The 24287-nt window shown below is 42.6% G+C and overlaps 3 protein-coding genes and 1 long non-coding RNA gene across 5 annotated transcripts in view; 3 read left to right on the forward strand and 1 right to left on the reverse strand.

Moving 5' to 3' along the window:
* Window positions 1-299: 299 nt before the first annotated feature.
* mrc1a (mannose receptor, C type 1a) lies at window positions 300-11857 on the forward strand. Its single transcript, XM_084703475.1, has 30 exons — window positions 300-444; window positions 729-1130; window positions 1289-1462; window positions 2141-2296; window positions 2490-2603; window positions 2758-2901; window positions 3053-3229; window positions 3585-3742; window positions 4414-4530; window positions 4718-4833; window positions 4953-5101; window positions 5303-5502; window positions 5645-5760; window positions 5866-5941; window positions 6068-6218; window positions 6309-6347; window positions 6541-6704; window positions 6820-6884; window positions 7036-7136; window positions 7266-7405; window positions 7653-7761; window positions 7927-8096; window positions 8676-8781; window positions 8906-9138; window positions 9371-9536; window positions 9672-9824; window positions 10001-10117; window positions 10300-10455; window positions 10564-10596; window positions 10951-11857. The coding sequence occupies exons 1-30, from the start codon at window positions 372-374 to the stop codon at window positions 11187-11189; spliced, it is 4314 nt and encodes a 1437-aa protein (XP_084559601.1). The 5' UTR covers window positions 300-371; the 3' UTR covers window positions 11190-11857.
* A 1980-nt stretch (window positions 11858-13837) lies between these two features.
* On the forward strand, window positions 13838-20288 carry LOC146274951 (zinc transporter ZIP12-like). The gene is made up of 12 exons (XM_084703335.1): window positions 13838-14101; window positions 15234-15557; window positions 15782-15989; window positions 16214-16377; window positions 16644-16815; window positions 16974-17146; window positions 17691-17843; window positions 18315-18410; window positions 19256-19325; window positions 19499-19657; window positions 19831-20018; window positions 20160-20288. Exons 1-12 carry the CDS (start codon window positions 13838-13840, stop codon window positions 20286-20288), a joined length of 2100 nt encoding a protein of 699 aa, XP_084559461.1.
* On the reverse strand, window positions 14786-18352 carry LOC146274952 (uncharacterized). The gene is made up of 3 exons (XR_014766335.1): window positions 18298-18352; window positions 17664-17753; window positions 14786-15976 (listed from the first exon to the last, which is right to left on the reverse strand). It is a non-coding gene; the product is annotated as an uncharacterized LOC146274952 (long non-coding RNA).
* Window positions 20289-23073: 2785 nt separating the features above from the next.
* cacnb2a (calcium channel, voltage-dependent, beta 2a) overlaps window positions 23074-24287 on the forward strand; it is a 45949-nt gene continuing 44735 nt past the window's right edge. For both annotated transcript variants that reach the window (XM_084702539.1, XM_084702540.1), the window contains exon 1: window positions 23074-23257. In XM_084702539.1, coding sequence (XP_084558665.1) covers window positions 23186-23257 — 72 coding nt within the window. In that variant the 5' untranslated portion in view covers window positions 23074-23185. The remainder of the gene's footprint in view (window positions 23258-24287) is intronic.

Consider the following 24287-nt stretch of genomic DNA (forward strand, 5'->3'; position numbering starts at 1 on the left):
CTGAAAAGAGGTATTGGCTCACTGAGATGTGGTGACAGGACACAATGACACCAGGAACCTGTGCATGCTTGGTGGCATCCTGTCTCCTGCACACTGCAGATAAGTGAATGCTACACATTTCCACCTTTTCCTTCTCTTTTTCTTTCGTCTCATCCCAATGGAGGGAAAGCTTGTTGAAAAGGACCTTGTTTGGCCACAGCCCCATCATGCCATGTGACAGGATGCTCATCGGTGAGATTAAGGGGGGGGGCGCGCTACGCTTCCCTCTCACTGCTCTTCTTGCAGACACCTGAGCACACAGACGGACCCCATCTCAGAGGACTGGAGGACTATCTGACCTTTTGTCTGAGACACCAAACTATGCACCAGCTATGATGGCACCCAGTCCCTCCTTGGTGGTGCTTCTCTGCCTCACACATGCCCTCCTCTGCACAGCAGTAATAGGTATGTCAGGCCGATCCTGTCTTACTCTACTTTTAAGAAATCCTACTGGAAATGGTACATCCCATTCAGTGTTATTGGGGGCTGCCAACTATACTGCACAGATGATGTGATTTTACTGTCTTATGTGCAAACTATTTCTGTTAACTTCTTTGGGGGATGTAGAACGTTTGAAAATGAAGGCAACAATAGATTTCGGAATCAGTAGTTGTAGCCTTGAGTGGTTTAGGAATTGTCTTCCACTTGAGACTAGTCACACAGTTGTTCTTTAATCCCTCATGTCACAGACACCGGCTCCTTCCTGATCTACAATAAAGAGCATAACAAGTGTGTGGTTGCTGTGAGCCCCACGGTGGTCCATGCAGCAGCTTGTAACCCCACAGCCAAGAACCAGAACTTTCGTTGGGCCTCAGAGTTCCGCCTCCTCAGCCTGTCCGAGAAGCTGTGTCTGGGGGCCCAGGAAATAAAGGACTGGGTCAAGGTGTTGCTCTATCCCTGCGATGAAACTAGTCCTCTACAGCAATGGGAGTGTAAGAATGAGACACTTTTTGCTCTCAAGGGCCAGAACCTGCACTTTAATTATGGTAACCGCAACGAGAAGAACGTGATGATCTACCAGGGTTCAGGAACATGGAGCCGCTGGACCATGTACAGCCCACAGAATGACCTCTGCTCCAAGGGATACCAAGGTAAGAGGCACCACGCTTACTTGGGGTAGTCTCAAACTAACACTGAACACTATTAGCCCAGGTGTTTTAAGTCTGGTGTGGTTGAAATACAAACTTGAACCACATCCACATATTTTCTTCCTCCATCTTTCTGTTATCTGCTTGTTTCCTCATCTCAGAGATTTTCACCTTAGGGGGGAATGCCTTCGGCAGTCCATGCCAGTTCCCCTTCAAGTTTAATCAGAAGTGGTATGCAGAGTGCACGATTGAGGGCCGCGCAGATGGACAGTTATGGTGCGCCACAGAGACAGACTACAATACCGACAAAAAATGGGGATTCTGTCCAAGCAAATGTAAGTCTGTAAGCCTGTGTTATACCTTAGATTCCATATTAGATTGTCCTGTTTTCTGATGTTGGTCAAGAGTTTATGATGTGTTTGGGCCTACAGTACGAGTCAGAAATGCATGATAATATAGAAAATGAGGGTGTTCAGTGAGTCTCTAGATCCAACACTGCAGTTTATCTTCCACCTCTGCCTGTGAATATTCTGAATTTCAGCTCTCTTGAGTACTCAGAATGGTTTTATTTTCCTGTTTTGCTGTGACCTTGTCATGGGCCATCTTTGCTGAGGTCAGTACTTACCAGGTCTGGTCTCTGACCCCTTGTACAGAAAAACACTTCCTCTTGTCTTCAGAGCTGTAGATGCAACCCTGTCATTCTTATCCTCCCGACCTGACTTGCACACAATCCTGTCTATCCCCTGATACTGTTTCATTACTGGGACAGGAAGAGCCAGGAAGCTGCTGCTCACTGGTGGAATGGCATAGCAGGTCTAGATCTGAGGGAAGTTGAGTAAAATAAATGGTCACTGGGATTTTCTCTTGAGGATATTGTACAGTTCAAAAACAATGTTGGTCTCAATGCCCAGCTGTTTATATTAATCACAAAATACAAAAACATGCAAGCAGCATTCCGATTTGTTGAAAGGTTGTTCACTGCCTTTCTCCCCCCTCCTCCTCCCCTTTCCCAGCGGGTGTAGGCTGGGACAGTGACCCCGTAACAGGAGTGTTGTACCAGAGGAACACCCAGTCAGTTCTGACCTGGCACCAGGCCCGGTTGAGCTGCCAGCAGCAGGGGGCAGACTTGCTCAGCATCGTGGAACTTCACGAGCAGACATACATCTCTGGTGAGAGTTTACCTGTCAAGGAGCCCCCTGGTTGTCCCCCTTCATCTCATAAATGAGGGTGGCATTTTGTCCATCAACATATTGTATGTCACAATCACACCTGATAGTCACATAGACTTTACAGCTGAATGTCATCAAACACATACACTTGCTCAAACTACCTATACATGTCTAAAGGGTGTCTTTCATGCAGGGTTGACCCATATCTTGAGCACAGCTCTTTGGATTGGGCTCAACAGCCTGGACTTTGAAAGTGGATGGCAGTGGAGCAATGGAAACCCATTTAGATACCTTAATTGGGCACCAGGTAAAGTTGGACATAGATTACATGATCAACACAGTATCCTTATAATGCTGCTGCACAAATGTTGTTGTCTTGGAGGAGGGTGTACCCTTTGATGTACGTGAAAGGTGAGAAGCCTAATTCAACATGATGTCTATTTTGTCAATGCTTTTGACAGGGCACCCATCAACTGAACCTGGTCTCAACTGTGGTGCTCTGCATGCGGGCAAAGCCTCCAAGTGGGAGAGCTCGTCCTGCTCTAAGAAACTTGGTTACATTTGTCGCAAAGGCAACTCCACCGATCTCCCCCCTCCTCCCATAGGTAAGAATATCCATACATGATTAAAATATTTACACCGACTTTATACAATGTCATACCAACGTTATGTTGAGACTGAAGTTCAAAGTGTTTGTTTCATCCCCACCACCTAACACTACTGATCCCTTTAACTTCTCTTTATCTTTACCAAAAGACCAGCCCAGCTTCTGTCCCAATTACTGGGTACCTTATGCTGGTCACTGTTACTTCCTGGAACGTACCAAGAAGATGTGGCGGGAGGCTCTGGCTGCCTGTCACAAAGAAGGAGGGGACTTGGCCAGCATCCACAACATTGAGGAGCAAAGTTTTATCATATCACAGTCTGGTTACTGTGAGTACCTCAAATGGTTATTTTGTGTGAAAAAGGTTCTACTTAGTGAAACATTTTAGATCTGAAATGCTTTGAAAGTAGATATTCTCACATGTCCTGATTGATGATGAAGTGTAACCGAGTTGAACTGGTTAAACTATAAATACCACCCACCCACTGTGGCTTGGCCTCACTTGCTGGATCCAAGATCAAAACCCCGAAAGGGAGGAAGCAACACTGAGCGACTCTTGTTACATTTACTGAATAATCTAGCTTCCTGTTGGAATCCTTCCTGTGGTGTAAGCACATCCATGTCAAGTTTCATATCTGTAGGCCTGTGACCTTTAAAACTCCTCACTTCCTGTCATGACCCCAGTGGCCTCAGATGAGCTGTGGATTGGGCTCAACGACCAGAAGAGCCAGAATTTGTTTGAGTGGTCAGACCGCTCCCATGTGACGTTCGCCCAATGGCAGCCGGGTGAGCCATCCCATGATACTAACTTCCAGGAAGACTGTGTCCTCATCAGGGGAAAGGTAACATCCACAGTATTCTTAACATTACAATTTATTATTGAAGCTCATTTTTTTGTGTTTATGTTACATTATACCTGTTTTAAAAATGCATACATTTAGTGTGATTAGATAGGTCAAAGTATATGTTAATCACTACAGGCATGACAAATTGTAAAATCGTGTCAGATATTTAGTTAACTAATGAGGGGGAAGAAATAGATGCATTTGTAGAGAATATAATGTGCTTGGCTGGACCTGATATTGGTTTCCTCCAGGATCACAATGACTCTTATTGAGAGACTTGTTGCTCTTGTAGGTTAGTTATAATGAAGTTAACTCTTGTACTCGCTGTGAAGAATTTTACTGTTGATTGTTCTTCTACAGGTACAGTCTTGCACATTTTGGGGTTCTTGTTTAATTTTGTAACTTGTATAAATGCTCCTATGGGTCTTCCCTTTGGCACTTGTTTAGTTTGTTCACAATGTATGCTTCATGTTTTTGGCTGCTTGCAATGTTTGGGACTACCTCGTTGTTATGATCAGTGACCTATGCTCTTTTGTAAAGCTCTCTCTTGGATGTCGCTTTGGATAAAAGCGTCTGCTAAATGCATAAATGTAAATGTAAATGCATATAAACGGGGTCCTTTTACAATAACATTGGAATGGCTGTGGTCCACCTCTTCCTCCAATAAGGATGGCAAGTGGGCTGATCACATGTGTGAGAAAACTCATGGATATATCTGTAAGAAGAAGGCCTCTATCAAGCCACCAGCAGAAGCCACAGAAGACGTCATCTCAGGATGCAAAGCTGTAAGCAATGTTTTCTCTTGTGTACCGTGTTTTGACAAAAGGTTGTCCGAAGTGAGAGGCATCATTCACAATGTGTGTGTTGCATGGAAAAAGAGGACTATTTGAATATCAACTACTGTACAATTGTATTATTCCTCTCTGGGCTTTCCTAAAGTTGTGGTTTAAATGTTTGTCTTTCTTACTATAGGGCTGGATCAGGTTTGGAATACACTGCTATAACATTGGATCAGAGACCAAAACATTTGAAGAGGCGAAAACTATTTGCCAAAAAAGTGACTCCAATCTGGTGCATGTGGATAACAGGTAAAACAACCTTTTCACATTCCATGTTTGACTACACAAATATTTTGTTACATCTATAAAAAAAAAGCATTAATGTTTGCTCTTCACATATAATGTGTCTATGTGTGTCCTACATATAGATATGAGAGTGCTTTCCTGATTAGTTTGGTGGGTTTGAGACCAGAGAAGTACTTCTGGACAGGCCTGTCCAACTTGGCAGATATAGAAACATTCTTGTGGAGCAGTGGAACAAAAGTGAAGTTTACTCATTTCAACGTGGGAATGCCAGGTACACTGTATCCTTCTATCAGTGGCTCCTAACCATACATACACATATGCATCTACCATATTTTCAGTTTTGCAATCGTCAGATTGTTATATCTCACACCTGTCAAATCTCAAAACTTCCTAAACTTAGAAATCTTGTATTCATTTACCATCTCCATTTTTTTGTTTCTTTTTTTGTGTGTTTCTGTTTTGTTTGTAAAAGACAGAAAACAAGGCTGTGTTGCCATAGCAACTGGCATGTTTGCTGGACTATGGGATGTTTTAAGTTGCGACAGGAAAGAAAAGTACATCTGTAAAAAGAAGGCGGACGGTGTCACAACAACAGCTGTCCCTCCCACCACTGCAGCCCCAAGATGTGCGGCCGGGTGGTCTGGGTCTCCTCAAAGAAACATCTGCTACAAGGTAAAAAGATGCACTTCCACAGACAACCATTAAATAATGCTAATGATGATTATGCTCATGATTATTATTATTACAAGACAAATGACTGAACTCTAACCTCTTAAGTATAGTCGATGAAATCTCAATCTTTCCTCTGTACAAGTTTTTCAAACAGTCTGTCACAAACAAGAAGAACTGGCAGGAGGCAAGAGACTTCTGCAAGGCCATTGGAGGAGACTTGTTGAGTGTTCACTCTGACTCTGACACCGACAATCTCCCGTGAGTTCTCTCCTCAGAGCTTCCACATTTATAATGCTGCATCTATTTCGTGGTTTATTTATGTCAATGTGCAACCGTCTTAGTGAAAGTCTGTTTGTTCCCTAGTTATGTTAGTTCAGCCTGGATCGGCCTCAGCATCCAGGATCCAAATGCAGGTTTTGTCTGGTCTGATGGGAGCCCAGTGAGTATATCGTTGTTCTTTTCTAGGACGGCCACCATTCATTTTTGGGATTCTTTTAGTTCAGAATCACAGTTTTTTAAACAACCAATGTTGCCTTTTATATAACGCCTTGTTGTTATTCCCCAGTTTTCATATGAGGAGTGGAATTTAGGAGAGCCTAACAACCACAATGATGAAGAATTATGTGTTGAGACCAAGTCTTACTTTGGGAGATCATTTCGATGGAATGACCTACACTGTGAGGCCTACAATGACTGGATCTGTCAAATACGCAAAGGTAGACCGTTGCGACCATCTTTTCCATGCATCACATTGACCTTCCACGTGGTCTTTCATTTCCTGGTATTGAAATGTACTTTTGCTGCAGGTGATACACCCAAACCTGAACCAGTTGTGGTTGAGGAAGGTAATAAACTAGCAGAAACTTTTCTCACATTACACTTTTCATTTTTCAACACCTGAATTGTAACTATTTTATTGTAACTTTCTCATACTTCCTGTAACTTTCTTATATTTCCTGACATCCCTGACAATCCCCCTGTCACAGATACTCATGGTTGTCAGAGTGTCATGTAAGGTTGTGTTCCCCTCCTCTCCAGTGTACAACACTACATCAGATGGCTGGATCATATACAATGACACACAGTACTACTTCAATATGGAGGAAATGGTTATGGCCGATGCCAGAGCGTTCTGCAAAAACAAATTTGGGGACCTGGCATCCATCACTGGCAATAGTGAGAGGAAATTTTTATGGAAAAAGGTAAGGATGTGAGGATAATTTCTGGTGAGGAATTCACAGATATACAATTCTTGCATGAATTCTGAATTAATTATTCTCTATTATGTGTTTCCTTTTTTTTTTTTTTATCTCACAGATATCAAAGGAGTCAAACACTCAATATTACATAGGCATGATTGTAAACTTGGATAAGTCTTTCAGGTTAATAAATACTTTTCTTTAGTTCTTTGTTCTTCAAATATTAAGTCATCCATAATTTTGTCTGTGATTGTCTCAGGTTGGGCATGCACATATGGGAATATGTTTGTTTCATATGTTTCTAGCTGTCTGGTTAATGCAAGTTCAATTTCAGCTGGTTGGATGGGTCTCCAGTCTCATACACGTCATGGGATCACAATGAACCCAACTTTGCTAACAATGATGAAAACTGTGTGACGATATACATGAACATGGGTACGTGAGTTCAATCGGGTTAGGTCATGCATGTGGGGAGGACGCATTTCAGTGACATATAGAGTGGATTACAGTGACCACTTTAATATCAATTTGACTTCCTCTTTATTCTGTGCCTTGGTACTATAGGCTTCTGGAATGACGTTAACTGTGGTGTAGAGCTTCCCTCCATTTGCAAGCGAAGCAGCAACTTTATCAACACAACTCTTGCCCCAACTACTGTACCTAAAGGGGGCTGTGCCCCTGAGTGGATCCAGTTTAATGGAAAGGTGACTACAGTATTACACGGACATTCCTACTGTGTAGCATATTTCATAAACCACTTATTATGCTATACATCCTTACGGTCAAGTTAACACTTTTCCTTGTCCCATGTGACCAGATTGTAGACCTGTTGGCCGCCCATTGAATCTGATTGTGGAATATACTATTAACTGTGACATGTCTCCTAAGCTATTTGTATTATGTATGTGATTACAAAATCTTTGCTGACACATGATGGTCATGTTGAAACAGTGCTACCAATTCAATATGGAAAGCAACAAGAAAACATGGCACGATGCTCGCGATTACTGCATTAACCATGGAGGAAACTTGGCTTCTATCCTCAGTGAAAAAGAACAAGGTGAGTGGTCAGGCCTTTTTAGACACCTAACAGTCAGATGATGCTTGTGAACAAGATTATCTCAAGATCATGTCATGTAGTTATATGTAAGGGATGAAGAATCACCTCACGCTTAGAGACACAACTCCTTTATCACATTCTTTTGACTTGCTTCCTCCTTTCCAGCTTTCATTACCACTCAGATGAACAGGTATCCCTACGATATGTGGATAGGCCTTAATGATGTCAACTGGGAAATGAGATTTCTATGGACAGAAGGCAAAAAGCTTTCCTATACAAACTGGGCTAAAGGACATCCAGTATCCATGCCTGAAGGACGCTATTCATTTGATTCGGTGAGGATGTAAGATTGGTGGTGTACTGTAAATGCATATTTATGTTTTCATGGTCATAGAATACAGCCCACAAAAACAGGCATCACTCCATCTCACCCAAGATATGAACCTAATATCTTACCAAGTCTGGAACATTGATTGAAGAGATTGCAAATTTCAGTAAGCCTCTAGGAAAAGCAGGATATAGGATAACTGTGGTATTGTCTAAAAGGTACAAGCTCAACCTCTGGAAGAGCATAAAGCATTAGAGTGGCCAGTCAGATTTCAAGGGGAAGCATGGCACTCCAGGCCATTTCTTGAAAAACATGTCCTGCGTCCCAATACCCATACTGCTATACTACAGTATGTATGTTAAAGTATTTACCATACTAGTATGGGCATATATCAGCCGCACCAAATTAGTTGTCACAACGCTTAGTAGTAACATAATCATATTTTTGAGTGAAGACACACAAAACGTTGTGTCTGAAAAGTCCTAGTGGATACCACCCTCTAGTGGATACCAACACAAAAGTTTATTCATTTACCATGTGTCATTTTCATTGAAGACTAATTATGCCCACACCATCTCCCTTTCAGACATTTGACTGTGTAGTTTTGGTGGGAAGCAATTTCAAACTAACTGGATTATGGAAAGTGGAGGATTGCTCAATCCCTAAAGGCTTCCTATGTAAAAGAACTGTTGGTGAGAAACTATCATCAAATATGAAACAGAAGGAATTTTCACTCAGTTTCAGTTTCTTTCTTTCTTATTTTTTTTTAACTCCATTTCAGTGTCCCTCTAACCACTGTGTCACTTTTGGTTTAAGATTCTCAGATTGTCCCACCAGCCACAACAGCATCAACAAATAATTTCATCAAATATGGCAATAACTCCCTGAAACTGGTGCCCCAGAAGATGAAATGGGATGAAGCCAGGAGACAGTGCAAAGCAGAAGATGCCGATCTAGCAAGCATCCTGAACCCTGTCACGCAGGCTTACAGCTCATTGCTTATCCACAAGTATGGAGGGTCTGTTTGGATTGGCCTCAACAGCAATTTGGTAATTAGCCTTAACACATCTAAAACACAGTAAAACAGATCATGTCCACCGTTATTCTTCATTGTACACTCAACTCACACATTTAGTTAAAAACACGCAATGTGTGTCTGTTCATTTAGTTATATATACGTTAGAATTTACAAATGTGTTTTGAATTGATTTCAGTCACAATAGGACTTAAACCCTATAGTATTGGACTTGGATTGAATCTGTAGGGTTGTCTATCTTTTAGACAGATGGCTTGTTCCGGTGGGTTGATAACTGGCGTTTGAGTTACACCAAATGGGGTCAAAGAGAGCCAAAGATGAACCAAGGCTGTGTTTACATAGATGAGGATGGATCGTGGAAGACAGGCTCATGTAGTGACACCCACTACTCTCTGTGCAAGGCGTCTAAAGGTCAGACTTTCTCAATCTTCATCCACACTGCATTATAACATGTTTTTGTTAACTATTCATTTATGAACTGAATTCTTTGTCTTGATAAAACGTGCCTTTTACCAAGCCAATCAGTGTAGTCCTACCATGTTCCAGACGTACCTCCCACTCAACCTCCCCAGCTCCCAGGCATATGTCCAGAACCCAAGAGGGGAAAGGCCTGGGTGCCCTTCAGAGACCATTGTTATGCTTTCTTCAACTCATTGGTGGAAAACTGGGCCCGAGCCTCAGTGGAATGTTTGAGAATGGGTAAGACACCACACCACACCAACCTACTTTTGATTACCACCAATAACCACATTACTGCCAACAAGGCTTTGTGGTCTTTCTTGACTAAAAGCAGCATAATATACATTAACAACGTTAATGGTGTTGAAGGACCGCAAAGATAATGAGGATGACCATGATGATTATGCTCACCCCAGGGGGATCTCTGGTGAGCATTGAGGATCCATTGGAGAACCACTTTATCCAGGAAAATATAGAACTTATGCAGGATGGCGTCAAGACTTTCTGGATTGGGATGCATAAGAGCTACGAAGGTTAGGACCTCTCCCCCACTTGCAAAGCCCAGTTTTGGGCGTTGTGTTAAACATTGAAATTAACCAAATTTACTAATATACTTCCAACACAAAGTCCTGATGTTTGGCGTAATTAAATGAAGAAAAAAAGCCAAAGATGAATGTCCTGTACTAAGTTACAGTATAACCTTTGTTTACCACAGGTCAGTGGATGTGGATTAATAACGACGCGTTGGACTATACCAACTGGAAACCAGGATCCCAATCAGGGGACTGTGTTGAGATACATACTGAAACTGGGCAGTGGAACAGTAACAGCTGTATGAGATACAAATCCTATATCTGCAAAACTCCTAAAAGTGGGTATATGTGTGTCAAGGATCAAATTGATTTGATGAAATGGTATATTTCAGGTTGAGGTAAATCAATAGGTTATTCATATATGGTCTTTCATGTTACATCTGCAGTGATCGTACCAACGGAGATGCCGCCAATCACTTGTAAGTTGATAAAGCTTTAACAAATCAAATTGAATGTGCAAAGCACATTTATCATTATAAAGGTATTCATGTTCAAAGCTCTTAATTTTACACTTAGACAACTAATATACATTGTCAGGCTTTGACAAATATTTAAGAAGACATATTAAATAAAGCAATTTACAGTCATCAAACATTAGTAATAAGAACACTGTTTCATTCTCTTGAGCCTTTCATTAAACAAGACATGCATACTGCATTTACTATAAGAAAACTGAAACCTAAACAAAAGATAATGAATGAAGCAAGACTAAACTAGCAGTAAGGACATCAAAGCTGTGTGTGAGTGATGCTGTTCTGGTTTGATTTCCTCAGCCCCGAATATCGAGGATGCCCCCCACGGTTACGCTGGCATCGCCATAGCCGTCGTCTTGGTGATAGTTGCTGTGGTGGGACTGGTCTTCTTCCTGTTCCGCCAGCGCATCCCCACCCCTGTGCTGGGAGAGAGCACGTTCGATAACAGGCTGTACTTCAACAGTGACCCATCACGCACCATCACCACCGTTGACACCAAGGGCCTGGTGGCCAACATAGAACAAAATGAACAGGCCTAGAGATGCAGATCTAGAAAAACATTCCAGCAGGGTTCTTCAACCAAATAACCTTTTAAGAACTGAGGTAAAATGAAGATAATGAGACTTGAGGTAAAAGCCAAGAACAGGCAGCACACACAGCTTAAACTAACATGTACATAAAATGGATTCCTGTAGTACAGACCTGCAACATAGTGATTACTGATTTGTGTGTGACATACATGAATAAATGTTACTTATAACTAACTTATAAATGTACTACTAAGTACAATTATAAATATTTAAATGTATTTTTTGCATTTTGTGCTTATAACACTATCAAACAAACTGACCTTGGTTCTGAGATTAAATAGATCTGACCTCAACAATCCACTTGTATCACCTTGCAAATCTTTCCCCACTCCCTTCTATGTTTCTGTTGTGTAAATATTCAGTCAAGACTGTCCTGAGAATGCTTGTTTGCCCGTGTAGATTTTAGGACATTCTGAGATCAAATATTAATAATCTATGAAAAGTTTCACATTAGTTGTTAACATACAGGAATGTGAAACTAATCTACTATGCAATAATGTAATGCAATTATTGTGCCTGGTTTGAATGCTGCAGGTACTGTATTTTAGATCAATTTAAGACTCCTCCATCCTCCAATGATGCAAAAAAGAATACAATTAATAAATTCGTAAACTAAATTATTGTATATCTAATTTCTTTATGACACACAATTCAGAGACATGCTGAGAAATGTTTTACGTTCCCATGACCAGCACAACGTGCCTTAGAGCCCAGAAACATCTGGTATTTACATTTAAATGTATCTACTTGTTACATTTAGTCATTTAGCAGACGCTCTTATCCAGACTGACTTACAATAAGTACAGGGACATTCCCCCTGAGGCAAGTAGGGTGAAGTGCCATGCCCAAGGACACAACGTAATTTTGCACAAACCGGCAACGTTCTGATTAATAGCCAGATTCCCTAACCGCTCAGCCATCTGACCTTATGGTATGCCCTGTGTACCTTTCAGATTGTCCAACCAATTAAAAATCTGTATGGCATTCGTCATTCTTTAAGGTCACCTCCACCACTGCCACTCTCCAGCTAGTGTCCTAGCCACTCCTCTGTCTGTGCTCCCAGTATCCTCATTGTAGCAATGAGGCAGGTTTTCTCCATGGTAACAAGAGCCCTATAAGGCTGTGGCTAATCCTTGGGAGCTTACACAATTCCTACTTCTCATAAGAGGGTTTTACCAATGCTCTGGAATTCTCCCTGAACAAGTCCTCTCTCCCTGCAACCACCTGAGGAGATAAACAGCCCGCTGAGCTACTAAGAGGTGGAGAGGAACAAACGGTAGGTCTCCTTACCCAGCATGTTCTCTTTTAGTTCTATTTTCAGAATGACTCTTTTCTTTATTTCGTTCTTTTTTTTTGCAGCTGAAGTGTATGTTCTTCTGGTTTGCATATAATGTGGGAGGATATACGGATCTGGGCAGCAGAGCTGAGAGATGCAAGGTTGGCGTTTCTCTGCTCGTACACTCGTGCGTTTGATCCGTGATGATTCAGGGAGCACACAGTCTATCTCTGGGATCAGGGGCCTTCCACAGTGCAATGCCTGAACAGCTCACGGGCTCTTACTCAGCACACTGCTGACTTCTGCATCTCTCTCATGTTTATACTGTGCGAGATGGTTAGAAAACAGCTTTAAAAAAAAATGTGTACTGTCGTTTTCTAACAATTTTAGCTGTAGACTTTCAGTGTGATAATCTGATTTACAGCAACATGGATGTCTGATTCAAGGAGGCAACTGACATTATTAGCATACTTTTCTTTTTCTACATATCTTGTGTTGATGCAAAGTGTTCACTGTGATTTTGTTATAAACTATTCTGTACTGTTTGTTCCTTTAGAAATGGCTTCGTCAATGTCTCTCATCTGCAGATTGCTCTCTGTGTTTGCCTGAGGGAGAGAAAAAAAATCTCAGTTGTGAGGCAAAGAGTTTAGAAATACTGATTCAGTCTGAGCTAAAGCTTACAGTTCACACATAGCAGCTTTTCCCAAGCAAGAAAACATTTTTTTTCTGTTGCTTAATTCTTCAAGTTTCTGTGGAGGGGCATTTTGTACTTGTCTCACTGTCAACAAACTGTAAGCTTGAACCCTGTAAGATAATTACTCATTTTTAAATCAAAGCACTTCCCTGCCCCTGTCCCCCCACCCTCTTCCTGCCTCAGTGCTCTCTCACTTGCCTGCACTAATCCTTTTGTTGTGGTCTGAGGGGCCCTTGCTCTGTGCTGACCATCTCTCTCTCTTTCTCTCTCTTTCCCCAGGCTGGCCATCCTAGTGCTATGGGGTCTAATTCGGGTAAAGGGTGCCTGCAGAGCCCTCCTGCAGTCCTCCACGAGATTAGGCGAACCCATTATTAACGCCTCCCTCAGCCAGGGAACATTCTCTCTCTCTTTCTTTCCTGCCTCCCTGCCTAACAACTATCCCTTCTCTCTCCTACTTTCCCTCGTCAGTCCTCCATTACCTCAAACTGTTTTATTTTACTTTCCCTCTCACTTTCTCTCATTATTTCCTTATCAGCTATCTTTTCCTTCTCTTCCCCTCCTTGCCGGTTTCTTTAACCCTCAGACAATCCAGTGAGTGTGAGGGACTTTAAGGGTCCGGCTGACATCATGTGGCTCGGAGGCCATGCTTTCTCCACACTGCTGCTGCACCTGACTGTGCTGGGGACAGGGAGACTTATGGGGGTGCAGACCCAGGGCATGGGCCAGGAACGAGGCTACCTGCAGGACAGTCTCAGGGTCTTGTCTCTACCCCCTGGGCCAGGGAGCCAGCTTCAGCTCCGCAGGAACCAGACAGGTGTCCTGCTCTCCACCCTCCTCCAGACGGTACGCTGTCCAGAACGGATCAGTGGGTCACAGGAGCTTTGTGAGAAGGTAAGACTCAGCCCACACTCTCGCACATGAACTAGGACTCACTAACGGTTGCTAAAGGTCTCTCCATGAACTGGTTCTCACTAACGGTTGCTAAAGGTCTCTCCATGAACTGGTACTCACTAACGGTTGCTAAAGGTCTCTCCATGAACTGGTTCTCACTAATAGTTGCTAAAGGTCTCTCCATGAATCTACTAATGATAGAGGGAAGATGTGAGGGAGGCATTGACAGCTGTAGAGCATTGTCTGACATCTCTGTAACGTTGCCAAGATTTTTGCAATAAATTAACATGGCGCAAACACGTGGTTTCCATGCCAACAGCCACTAAAGTTTCTATAGTATTTTTGTCATGTGCAATAATTCTGCCTGGTCATTCTGGCCTCCTGCTTGTTATGGATGGAATGTGAGTGTGTGTGTGGAAGCTCGAAGACCTGACCTTTGGAGGCATTCATGCTGAGTGATTTTTGACGTCCCTCAGTTTGACTTAACTCATTATATAGAGAGAAATCTAGGAGGCACTTGGTTTCATGTGTTTGTACAGGTGAGGTAGTGCATGTGTGTGTTTCTGTGTGTTCTAGTTCCCCTTGAGCAAAGTGGATTTAGAAAACAGGAAAACAATTTAATTCAATAGAAAATCCCTCTAATTTCTTTTTTTTTACTTCATTGTTCAACTTTCAACAGTCCATTGAAAATATTTGGAAAGGTTAGTGCTTCGCCCACTCTTCTGAGTTCTTGTGTGTTTATGTGTGGGTTCAGCCATGGCTGTGATCAGCTCAACACAAAAGCCTTCATTTGACAAGGGGTCTTGAATGCCATACATTCAGGAACAAGAAACCCATTATGAGACAAAAATGGAACGAAAGGAAACCAGTTAACAGTCACATACTGTTTACTGTAACATATGGCTGACTAAACTTACTGTACACTTCAGAATCACTATTTACTCATCAATGGACATATATTATTATGTAACCATCTAGATGCTAATGATTTCAGATGTATTTGGACAGTGGGGGGGGGTGTATCTGAGTTACTTACTCATTTTGTTTCCAGTAAAGTATTAATTTGCTAAGCATTTTAGGACACATTTCCCAGTTCTTCCCACTCAGTTGTCTACTATCGCTATGGTTACAGTGCCTCTCGCCTGATACGGTCCTTTCTGTCCTGGTGGATGATGAGAAGGTGTACCTTGCTGAGGAGGACTACCTTAGAGTTTCCACAGCATTGCTCTACTACATCGTCAACTTGCAGGACCTCTGTAGTCCCAACACCGCTTCCTCCTCTTCGTCCTCTTCTTCATCACTCTCTTACGAGGACTACCTCCGGGCCCTCAGCAACCTACACCCAACTGAAGACAGACACTTTCTCTCCACCAATGAGACAGAGAGGGTTCTTCAGCTCATTAACCAGCACTATCAAGGTCATGCCCTGGAGACAACCACATCCTCCCACTCACAGGTACAAACCGGCCCTCGTAAACATGTAGCAACATCTCTAGTTTCTCCTATTTAGTAAGATGACATATTTGAGACACAAATATTCAAGTTGAAACCACAGGCAATATTGGAAGTGTTTCATCAACAGCATGTAAAAATATGTAACAATGACTATATGTCATCAAGGAGTGTATAGCTGGGGAAAGCTGAAGGTGGTTGTTGGCTGTGAACCTTGTGAACCCACAGTGTGTAGATGCCACCAATCTGATGGATGAGGTCGGGGTGACGGACAGCCGGGGTGCCGACCTGTCAGCTGTTCCCCGCCTTGCTGCAGCCATCATCAGTCACACCCTGCAGGGGCACTGCTTCAGCAAGAGGAACCTCCCTTCCCCTGCCTTCTTCACCGAGTACATCTTCCAGTCCCTCAACCGCACCAGCAACCTGCAGATCATAGGTTTGTTCATGAAACGTCTTTTCATAGTAATTTTTGGTAGGCAGTCAGAAATTTGTAGGATATTTTAAAACTTGAATTGAACATTTTGTAATTGTATAGGACTAAGATGTAATCTAAGTCCATCTGTGTTGGTCAATAATACAGTACATCGCCTCCACAGGAATCTAAGACAGTCACTGCTTGATGTTGTCAGCGTCCCACAGTGATGATGTCACTCTCCTCAGATCTGGAAGAGCTGCTGCATCAGTTGGGTGTTGGAGGAGGAGGAGCCTCTCACTCTCACAGCAGGGCCAGGCGGAGCTTCACAGGCCCCGGCCAGAGAGTTTCAAGGCATCAATTGGATGGTTGTGTCCATGAACCTCTGGGCATCAGCACAGACTGGGCCCATGTGAGACTGAAGCCTTATTTACATTGTCTAATAACATTGGATTTAACTCAGCTTTCACCTATCCTGTTTTGCCTGTTCAGTCCATGTTGAAGATCAAAATTATTATTATAAGTATTTGGAGGATGAACATGTATGAGACCACAGGGACTGAAAGTTTAGATATACTGTATATAAGAAACTGAAAAAAACATATGATGAACAAATTGCTGGCTTAAAAATGTGTCTGGATTGATTTATATGTTTTTTGGTGTTCTCATAATCACCAGGTGTGCTTCTCAGCCAATGAACTGGTGGATATCTTTGCTCTGAATCCTCGTTTACCCATATCCAGAGATCACTTCAGACAACTGTGTCCTGCCATAATCCAGCAATTGCTAGGCAATGCTTGTGATCCCACAGAGCTGAAGGCACGAGGATCACCACCCAGCGCCATTGAGAGTAAGGCTCTACCCTCCACGTGGAGAGGACTCAACATAGGCCACTATTAGAACAACTTAGTCACTTTAGTTACTAGTCCTGACAGAGGTCTGGGACAGACATTGTCTCCATCTCTTTCCTCTCCCCCCCTCTCTCTTTCTCTTTCTGTCTTTGTGTAGAGTATGGCTACAGCACTGCTGCGGTCTTGCTCATCACGGTGGGCTCCATGCTGGGCATCTGCCTGATCTTCTTCAACTCCTGCCAGGAGACCTACGCCCTCATCCTGCAGCTTTTCGTGGGCCTGGCAGTGGGCACTCTCTCAGGAGATGCGCTGCTGCACCTCATACCACAGGTAGAGGGCATGCTGCCATCAAGGATATATGTACCATCCGTGGGGTCAGATAGCTGAGCGGTTAGGGAGTCAGGCTGATAATCAGAAGGTTGTTGGTTCGATTCCCAGCTGTGCAAATTGACGTTGTATTTTTGGGCAAGACACTTCACCCTACTTGCCTCAGGGAGAATGTCTCTGTACTTACTGTAAGTCGCTCTGGGTAAGAGCGTCTGCTAAATGACTGAATGTAAATGTAGGTACATCGTTACAAACTCTCTCAAATCTGGTTCCTGAGAACTGTTGAGGATTCTCTGGCCACCCCTGTGGGAGAACACACTGAAATAGCTTTTCAGAACTCTTCATGGTTCAATGTGGAACAATTGAATAAAACAAAGGTTCTTGCCTTTGATAGCTAGCTTTCAGTAACTGAAAGGTTGTTTCGGGGGATTCTTTGACCTTCCATTACATTTCACCTTTTTTCCCTTAAAGTATGGATGTTCTGTACAATATGTTTCAAGCTGATCAGTAAATGTCTCACATTTTTCTCTTCCTGTCTCCTTTGGAGATCCTTGGCCTCCATGACGACAGTCACCATGACGATCATCACTTTACAGAGGGCAAGGAATACCTGTGGAAAATTCTGGGGATCATTGCTGGCATTTATGGATTTTTCCTCATTGAAAGAGTCTTCTCCCTAGTGTTACCTTCTCACAGCCATGTAAGATTGTCCTCGTGTGTATTCTAACAAATCAAAGAACAAATAAATAAGACAGAGTATGCTTAAAAACAACAGACAGGCTGTACTTTATTGTTGCCTGATTAGGAACCACTTCCCATGCTAATGTGACTCATCAGAAAACTAGTCACTATTTGTCAACAGAAAGTGAGTCACGATTTGTCACAAGTGTAATTAGCCCTAGCTTCCTTGTGAACCTGGGGTGGAACCAGCTGACTGTGCATGCAACCATCCATCAAGCCTGGAAACTAAAGCCAGATTAACAGACCACAGCTGTGAAGGCACTTCAGAGTTTAGTTCTATTGTTTAGTGACTGCAAATGTCAACATTAAAAGTTGACATTTGTAAGATTCTACATGAAAGACTCATGGCGACATGGATGTTCCAAATCTAGTGCCTTGTGGCTGCTGTCCTGTGTGAACTGGGTTTAACGTACCTCTTCTGTCCCTGAAGGGCCACCAGGGTATGGGCCATTCCCACGACCTCCCCCTGGAGCTCAACTGCAACGGACAGTCACAGAGGGGCAAGTCCATCTCCACCATGCAGCTGGTGAGTCTCTGTTGGTCCAGTTTGTCTCTTCCCAGCACCGGTACAAGCAGCCCTGCTCCAATCCAACAAGTATGCAGGCACTGCTTCAATAAACAAACATTGACTGAGGACAGAAGCCACAGTATATTAATTCTATAGTGGGCACAGAAAGGGGCCTCAGAGCAAACGGAAACATCCAGGAGATGATCTTGTTTAGACAGGAGCTGTCTTTAAAGGGGAAACAGCTATGCTGATGGCTTTGAGGAAAACAGGCAGCTGCTTTAGAAGAGCTGTGTTCCTGATCACAGGGTTTGAAATTAGACTAGATTGCTCATCTGTCAGCTTGCCACCTTTACCCGGGCCAACAGATCCAGTACTTGATCTTGATTTCCATCCTCCATTTTGGGAAGTGTGCATCAGAGCAAACTTGAGTGGTGTGATAGAGCAGTGCAGAAACAATATCAGCTGGGTGGGAATACATAGGGGATGAGCGTAAAAAAGCATCATCCTTAGTCAGTTTTAAGTTACTTCAATTCTCTAAACTCTGTAGACATGTTCCATTTGTTTCACAACCAGGAGAGAGAACAACACTGTAGGTGGCAGTGAAAGAGGATCATGGCATGGTGTGGGTAGGAAAGCTTGATGCCAGTGCTGAGTCATTCAGGCCTTCTGAGGATAATAGAATGAACACTGGGAGGATACTTTAAAATCGACCCATTTTAGTGCATTTCTGTACAGTGATGAAGTGCACACTTTATAGAACACACTATGTACAAATGGAAAGGAGACCCTGGATACATTTTCACAATATGAAAGTGAATATAGAGATGAAACACAGGTGATTTCTGTGTCTATCACTTCTGCAGGAAACTGTGGAAGACTTGGAGTGTACAGAGATAACTTCTGATGAGCCAGGCACAAGCACACCTATACAAAGTAAAACTCGTTCACACACACGCAGCACCCACTCTCCCAGCCATTCACTGACTTCTTTCCTGCTCAGTACTGTGGAGTGTAATTAGTAGCTCGGGGAGTGATTATCACAGTCAATGGGAGGGACTTCTGAGACAAGACAAGAGGCGCCAGACAGTCGGTCTTTGTGTTTGCAGGACAGGGGGTTCCTCTGCTGGCTCTGATGGTAATCGTTGGAGACAGCCTCCATAACTTTGCTGACGGTCTGGTGGTGGGTGCAGCCTTCTCTTCGTCTGCCGAGACGGGCATGGCGACCACCGTGGCCATACTGTGCCATGAAATACCACATGAAATGGGTACAAAATTACAGACCAACACATCCCACTGGGGCCTTTTCTGTTATCTTATTCTCTGAGTTACAAAATACATGTGAAAAAACGACTTCTACAACATGTCTTTAAACTTGTTAGATCAAAACAGTACATACACTTATCCTGAACTAACCAAATGGACCCATTTCTGATCCAAGGTGACTTTGCGGTGCTACTTAGCTCAGGTCTCTCTGTGCGGAAAGCCGTGTTGATGAACCTCTTCAGCGCACTGACAGCCTTTGTTGGCCTCTACATCGGGTTGTTCGTCTCCACGGAGACCGAGGTCCAGCAGTGGATCTTCACTGTCACTGCTGGGATCTTCCTCTATCTGTCCCTCGTTGAGATGGTGAGACTGATGGCCAGGGAAAACCTATTGACATCTTATCTCCAATTCATGTCTCTCCCCCTCTATTTCTACATGTCTCATGCCACATCTTTATCACTCTCTTGCTTTCTCACTCTCTCACTCTGTCGTTGTCTCTCCCAGCTTCCGGAGATGAACCGTGTGAAGACCAGCAGGCCTTGTGTCATGTTCTTCCTGCAAAACCTTGGTCTCCTCCTGGGATGGGCTTGTCTGCTGCTCCTGGCTCTGTTTGAACATCAACTCAAGTTCTAAGGACTCAATCTTTTGCTCTTTCTTTTCTCACATGCACACACAATTTTAAATTGATGGTACTTAGGGTCAAGCTTTTTTACAATGTTGACATCCTTTATTTGCATTATGTTATTAGGTCATACTTAAAGTAAACATCTTCAGTCAAAAACATATCGAAAGTGATGACAGTCTTACTTCTGTGTCATTCAGAATGTGTTGTGTAAGCTTAGATCTTTAGTTTTTTTCCATGTGAGGATGATTTATTTTTGTATGTGTATCAAGAGATATCATATATGACACCTGACAAGTATTTTTTCCACACCTTTGTTGTACCTAGTGTTGTACGATTTTACACGTTTAAAAAAGGTACATTCTTAGTGCATTATATCCTATTGATGGAAGATGTATGTTGCCACCGACAATCAAATGAACTGCAATCCGTTTCCTTTTTTAAACCAGCCACTAAGCCTCTGTTTTATTTCTTCTTTCTGAGCCAACATGGAGGCAGGTCCACCCACCTGGGTGCCCTGTTCCCCTCATCCAATGTGCTGGCTGACTCATCCTCCTGCTCGTCCCCCTCCACACGCTGGATCCTACTGAGCGCCCACACAGTGCTCTCTATTCTGACTCTGTCTCTTTCCCTTTTTTTGGGGGGGGGGGGGCAGCACCAAGAAAAAACAAGTCTTTTCACAAGTTCAAAGACCACACAAACAACGCCACGTAAACAAATGTGCTTTGCAGTTTCACTTAAAGGAACCAATGCCTGAATGAATGATAAATTAGTGAATAATCCAGGTATATAATAAGAAAACAGATGCCGATTTATTGAATTATTTCCGGAACATTACCTGGTCTCTTCAAAAGTACCACTTTCCCCATCAGCATGTATCAAAGCAAGGAGAAACCAGCTGACAGCATTTATTACTTCCCACTAAGTCAATTTCTAACAATAGAAGGACGCTTGTGGCATTATTTTTGCTAATTGTTGGATTGTAAACCCCTTTGGAATACCCAGGAAAAGTTTGGGTTTTATGATTTTTGTGTTTCAGTGCATGCATGCTAAAATTGCGGATATTTTGTTTTAAAGACCCTCTTCATCAGGCTTGTGTGTTGAAAGGTGTTATTGGGCAGGAAGGAAAGGCTTTTAATCTTGGCTATGTGCCGTGAACTCACCCTGTATCTGCAGCCATCATCATTCCCTCCCACTGAACTTCCAAAGAAGAGGAAAAGGTTAAAAGTCATGAGTACAGAGCAGAATGGGGATCAGACGGGAAAGGCTAAAACCGACACACAATGGGAAACGCTAGCTACGCAGTCCATTCCTTTCCTTTCCTTTTTGATTTCAAAATGCAATTCTGGTGTCAAACAGATCCACTCTATTCCTCATTTTTTTTTTAACACAGTGCCAAAGAATACAGTTAATGAATGTACAATTGAACATTTTGACCTTAAAGTATTTGCTACTGTTTTACAATTGAGCCACACACGCACACGCACACACACACGCACCTGCCTGTATAGTTAGATGGACATTTTGGGCCCAACAATAGTATATCCAATATTAAAATACACAATAGGAAAATAATATATGAGGGATATATGTACAAAACTTCTCTAAGTATCAACCATTATGAACTCTGGTCATGTTGAAAGTCCAGTCTAACAAGCAAAGACAACCACTAGAGGGCAATAAATCGTTCAAAAACTGTGGGAATCATCCCACTTGCAGTATCAAAACATTCATACTGTATGTTGCAAGGGACCATTTCCAAGGGGCACTGTCCTCTGACATCTTCACGTGGGCCATGATAACCCAGGCTAAAAGTCACGACAATGAGGTGCATCATGAAATGTTGGTAAATCGGACATTGTAGAAGCATACATTCATGAGGATGATACCAATAAAGCAGTTTATGAATACATGTACTCCTTGGCACACTGATAAATCTTAAGAAATCAAATGTACGTGTGTGCATATAGTTGAGACAGTTTGAGAAAGCACTGGGGGTTTGAAGGAACATTTCCACTGTCTAGACAAAAACATAAACAGCATACAGAAAAAGCCATCTTAGGTAATAAATGCTTGCAATTGACTAATAAAACAGTCACCCACTGTGAGTGATGTAAAAAATGAATAAATTAAAAACCATGACAAAAACCTTCAGATTTACCATCCATGTCCTGTCAGTCAGTGTGTGTGGGGTGAGTGTTTGTGTGTGTTGTGTATGTTAGTCTAAGGTGCTTGTTTGGGAAACATACGAGACCAACAAAACAGAGCGCGTTATAGGTCTATTGTGGTGATAGGTTTTATGAGATTGCAAGATGCTACATGTTTATAACAAAACAAAAACAAGCCTAACTAACCCTAACCCTTTCTGTCTGGCTGTCATTATTGTTAGCCCATCAATAACTACCAAAGTAACCTCGTGTAACTCATCTCTTGTTAGCCATAAAAGTGCGATTTTCTTGCCAACGCTTTTTACCTGAGTGTTTTGCAGACTGAGCGCGAGGTTACCTACCTGGGTCAGCTTCAACGCAGTTGACAGTACACGTGGAACAGAGAGGGCTCTCGGAAGCATAGTGTGGGAGTGAGGACAGAAACACAAGATAACTGCTCCAGTCTACAGCGCGGTGGGGTGCGAAATTTTAGTTTAGAACGTTACAAGAGATTCAAGAGACCATTTCCCCCCCCCGCAACTGCTCCTCCTTCTTTAGTCTTCCCGGTTGCAGGCTGACTCAAACTTCAAGACTTTATACGTCAGAGAGCGCGGAGACTCGACCAACTGTTTCGTTTCCACCACTAAATTCATTTAGTCACAAGGATGTACCAGAATGGTTAATAGCATGTTAAATGACAGAGGCAGATACTGTACGCTTGAATGTAGTTGTGATATATTTCCAAGACAGTCGGATGTCAAATGGTCCTAAACAACACCTCAAAGACACCTTTGGACCGGCACATGGACTCCCTCGAAAACCCGGTGCTACAAGTGAGTAGCCTATGCTTTTAACATTTTTTCACAACAGAAAACCTGGTTGTAAGCGATCAATCATCTTCCACAGCGTAGTTTATGCAAGCACACATGTTGCTGTCAATTACAGTACATATTCGGTCAGCGCCAAGTGTTCCAGTAGGATACAAAGTAAACTGGATGCATAGCCTCCAGGGGACTAATGTGGCATGGCCTATATCAAATCCATTGAAAATCACGTCAACAGGTGCACCAGACAGTTGATTAATTTAACAACTTAACTTATCTTGGGAATAATACTTTTTCATTTCTCAACTTCAGTATGAATTATATATATTTTTGACCGATTGGTTTATGGTTTTTCTTTTCCTAAGCTATTGTTATTTAACGACTGCCTGAAAATAAGTCGACTATTTAGTAGGTAAATAATATAAATGTTACCATAACAGAACTGGTTACTAAGTAACTGACAGCAAAGCTGTCATTTTATGAGCATGATTTACATGCCCCGAGAGGATGGATTGGAATAAAAAGCCAGATTTGTCGTTTTTTTCCTCGTTTTTCGTTGCCAGTAGCAACACATGTGTCCTGGGTTAAACATGCCACATTACCAACTAGCCTACTATTAACTCAGTTATTAGGATTCATCTGTCAGGAGGAAACCTATTGTATTTGATTGTGCCATCATTATAATTCTTATGTACCTTAACTGCTCAATAACTCCAGATCTCCTTGGTAAAAGTTTGCACATTGATACTACAGGCTGAGTGTAACTTCCACACCCCAAATGGCCCACAGCCTTCCATAGGTGGCACTATTGGCCACACCCTAAATCTACATGGTTTTCCCTCCACCACATAAAACCAAAAGGTCTGAAAATTGGTATGCATGCCTTATTTCTCATGGGGAACAAAAAAACGTTAGTACCCATAAAGTCCACTATGATGGATTTTCCTGTTCATGTTCATATTTCTATACATTACCCTTTTCATGTATTCCAACGGTACCTGCCGGTCTCTTTGTTTAACAACTGAACTGGACCCTGAGT

This window comes from Hypomesus nipponensis, chromosome 8 (assembly GCF_054491055.1).
Source record: "Hypomesus nipponensis isolate SF chromosome 8, ASM5449105v1, whole genome shotgun sequence".
NCBI classification, from domain to species: domain Eukaryota; kingdom Metazoa; phylum Chordata; class Actinopteri; order Osmeriformes; family Osmeridae; genus Hypomesus; species Hypomesus nipponensis.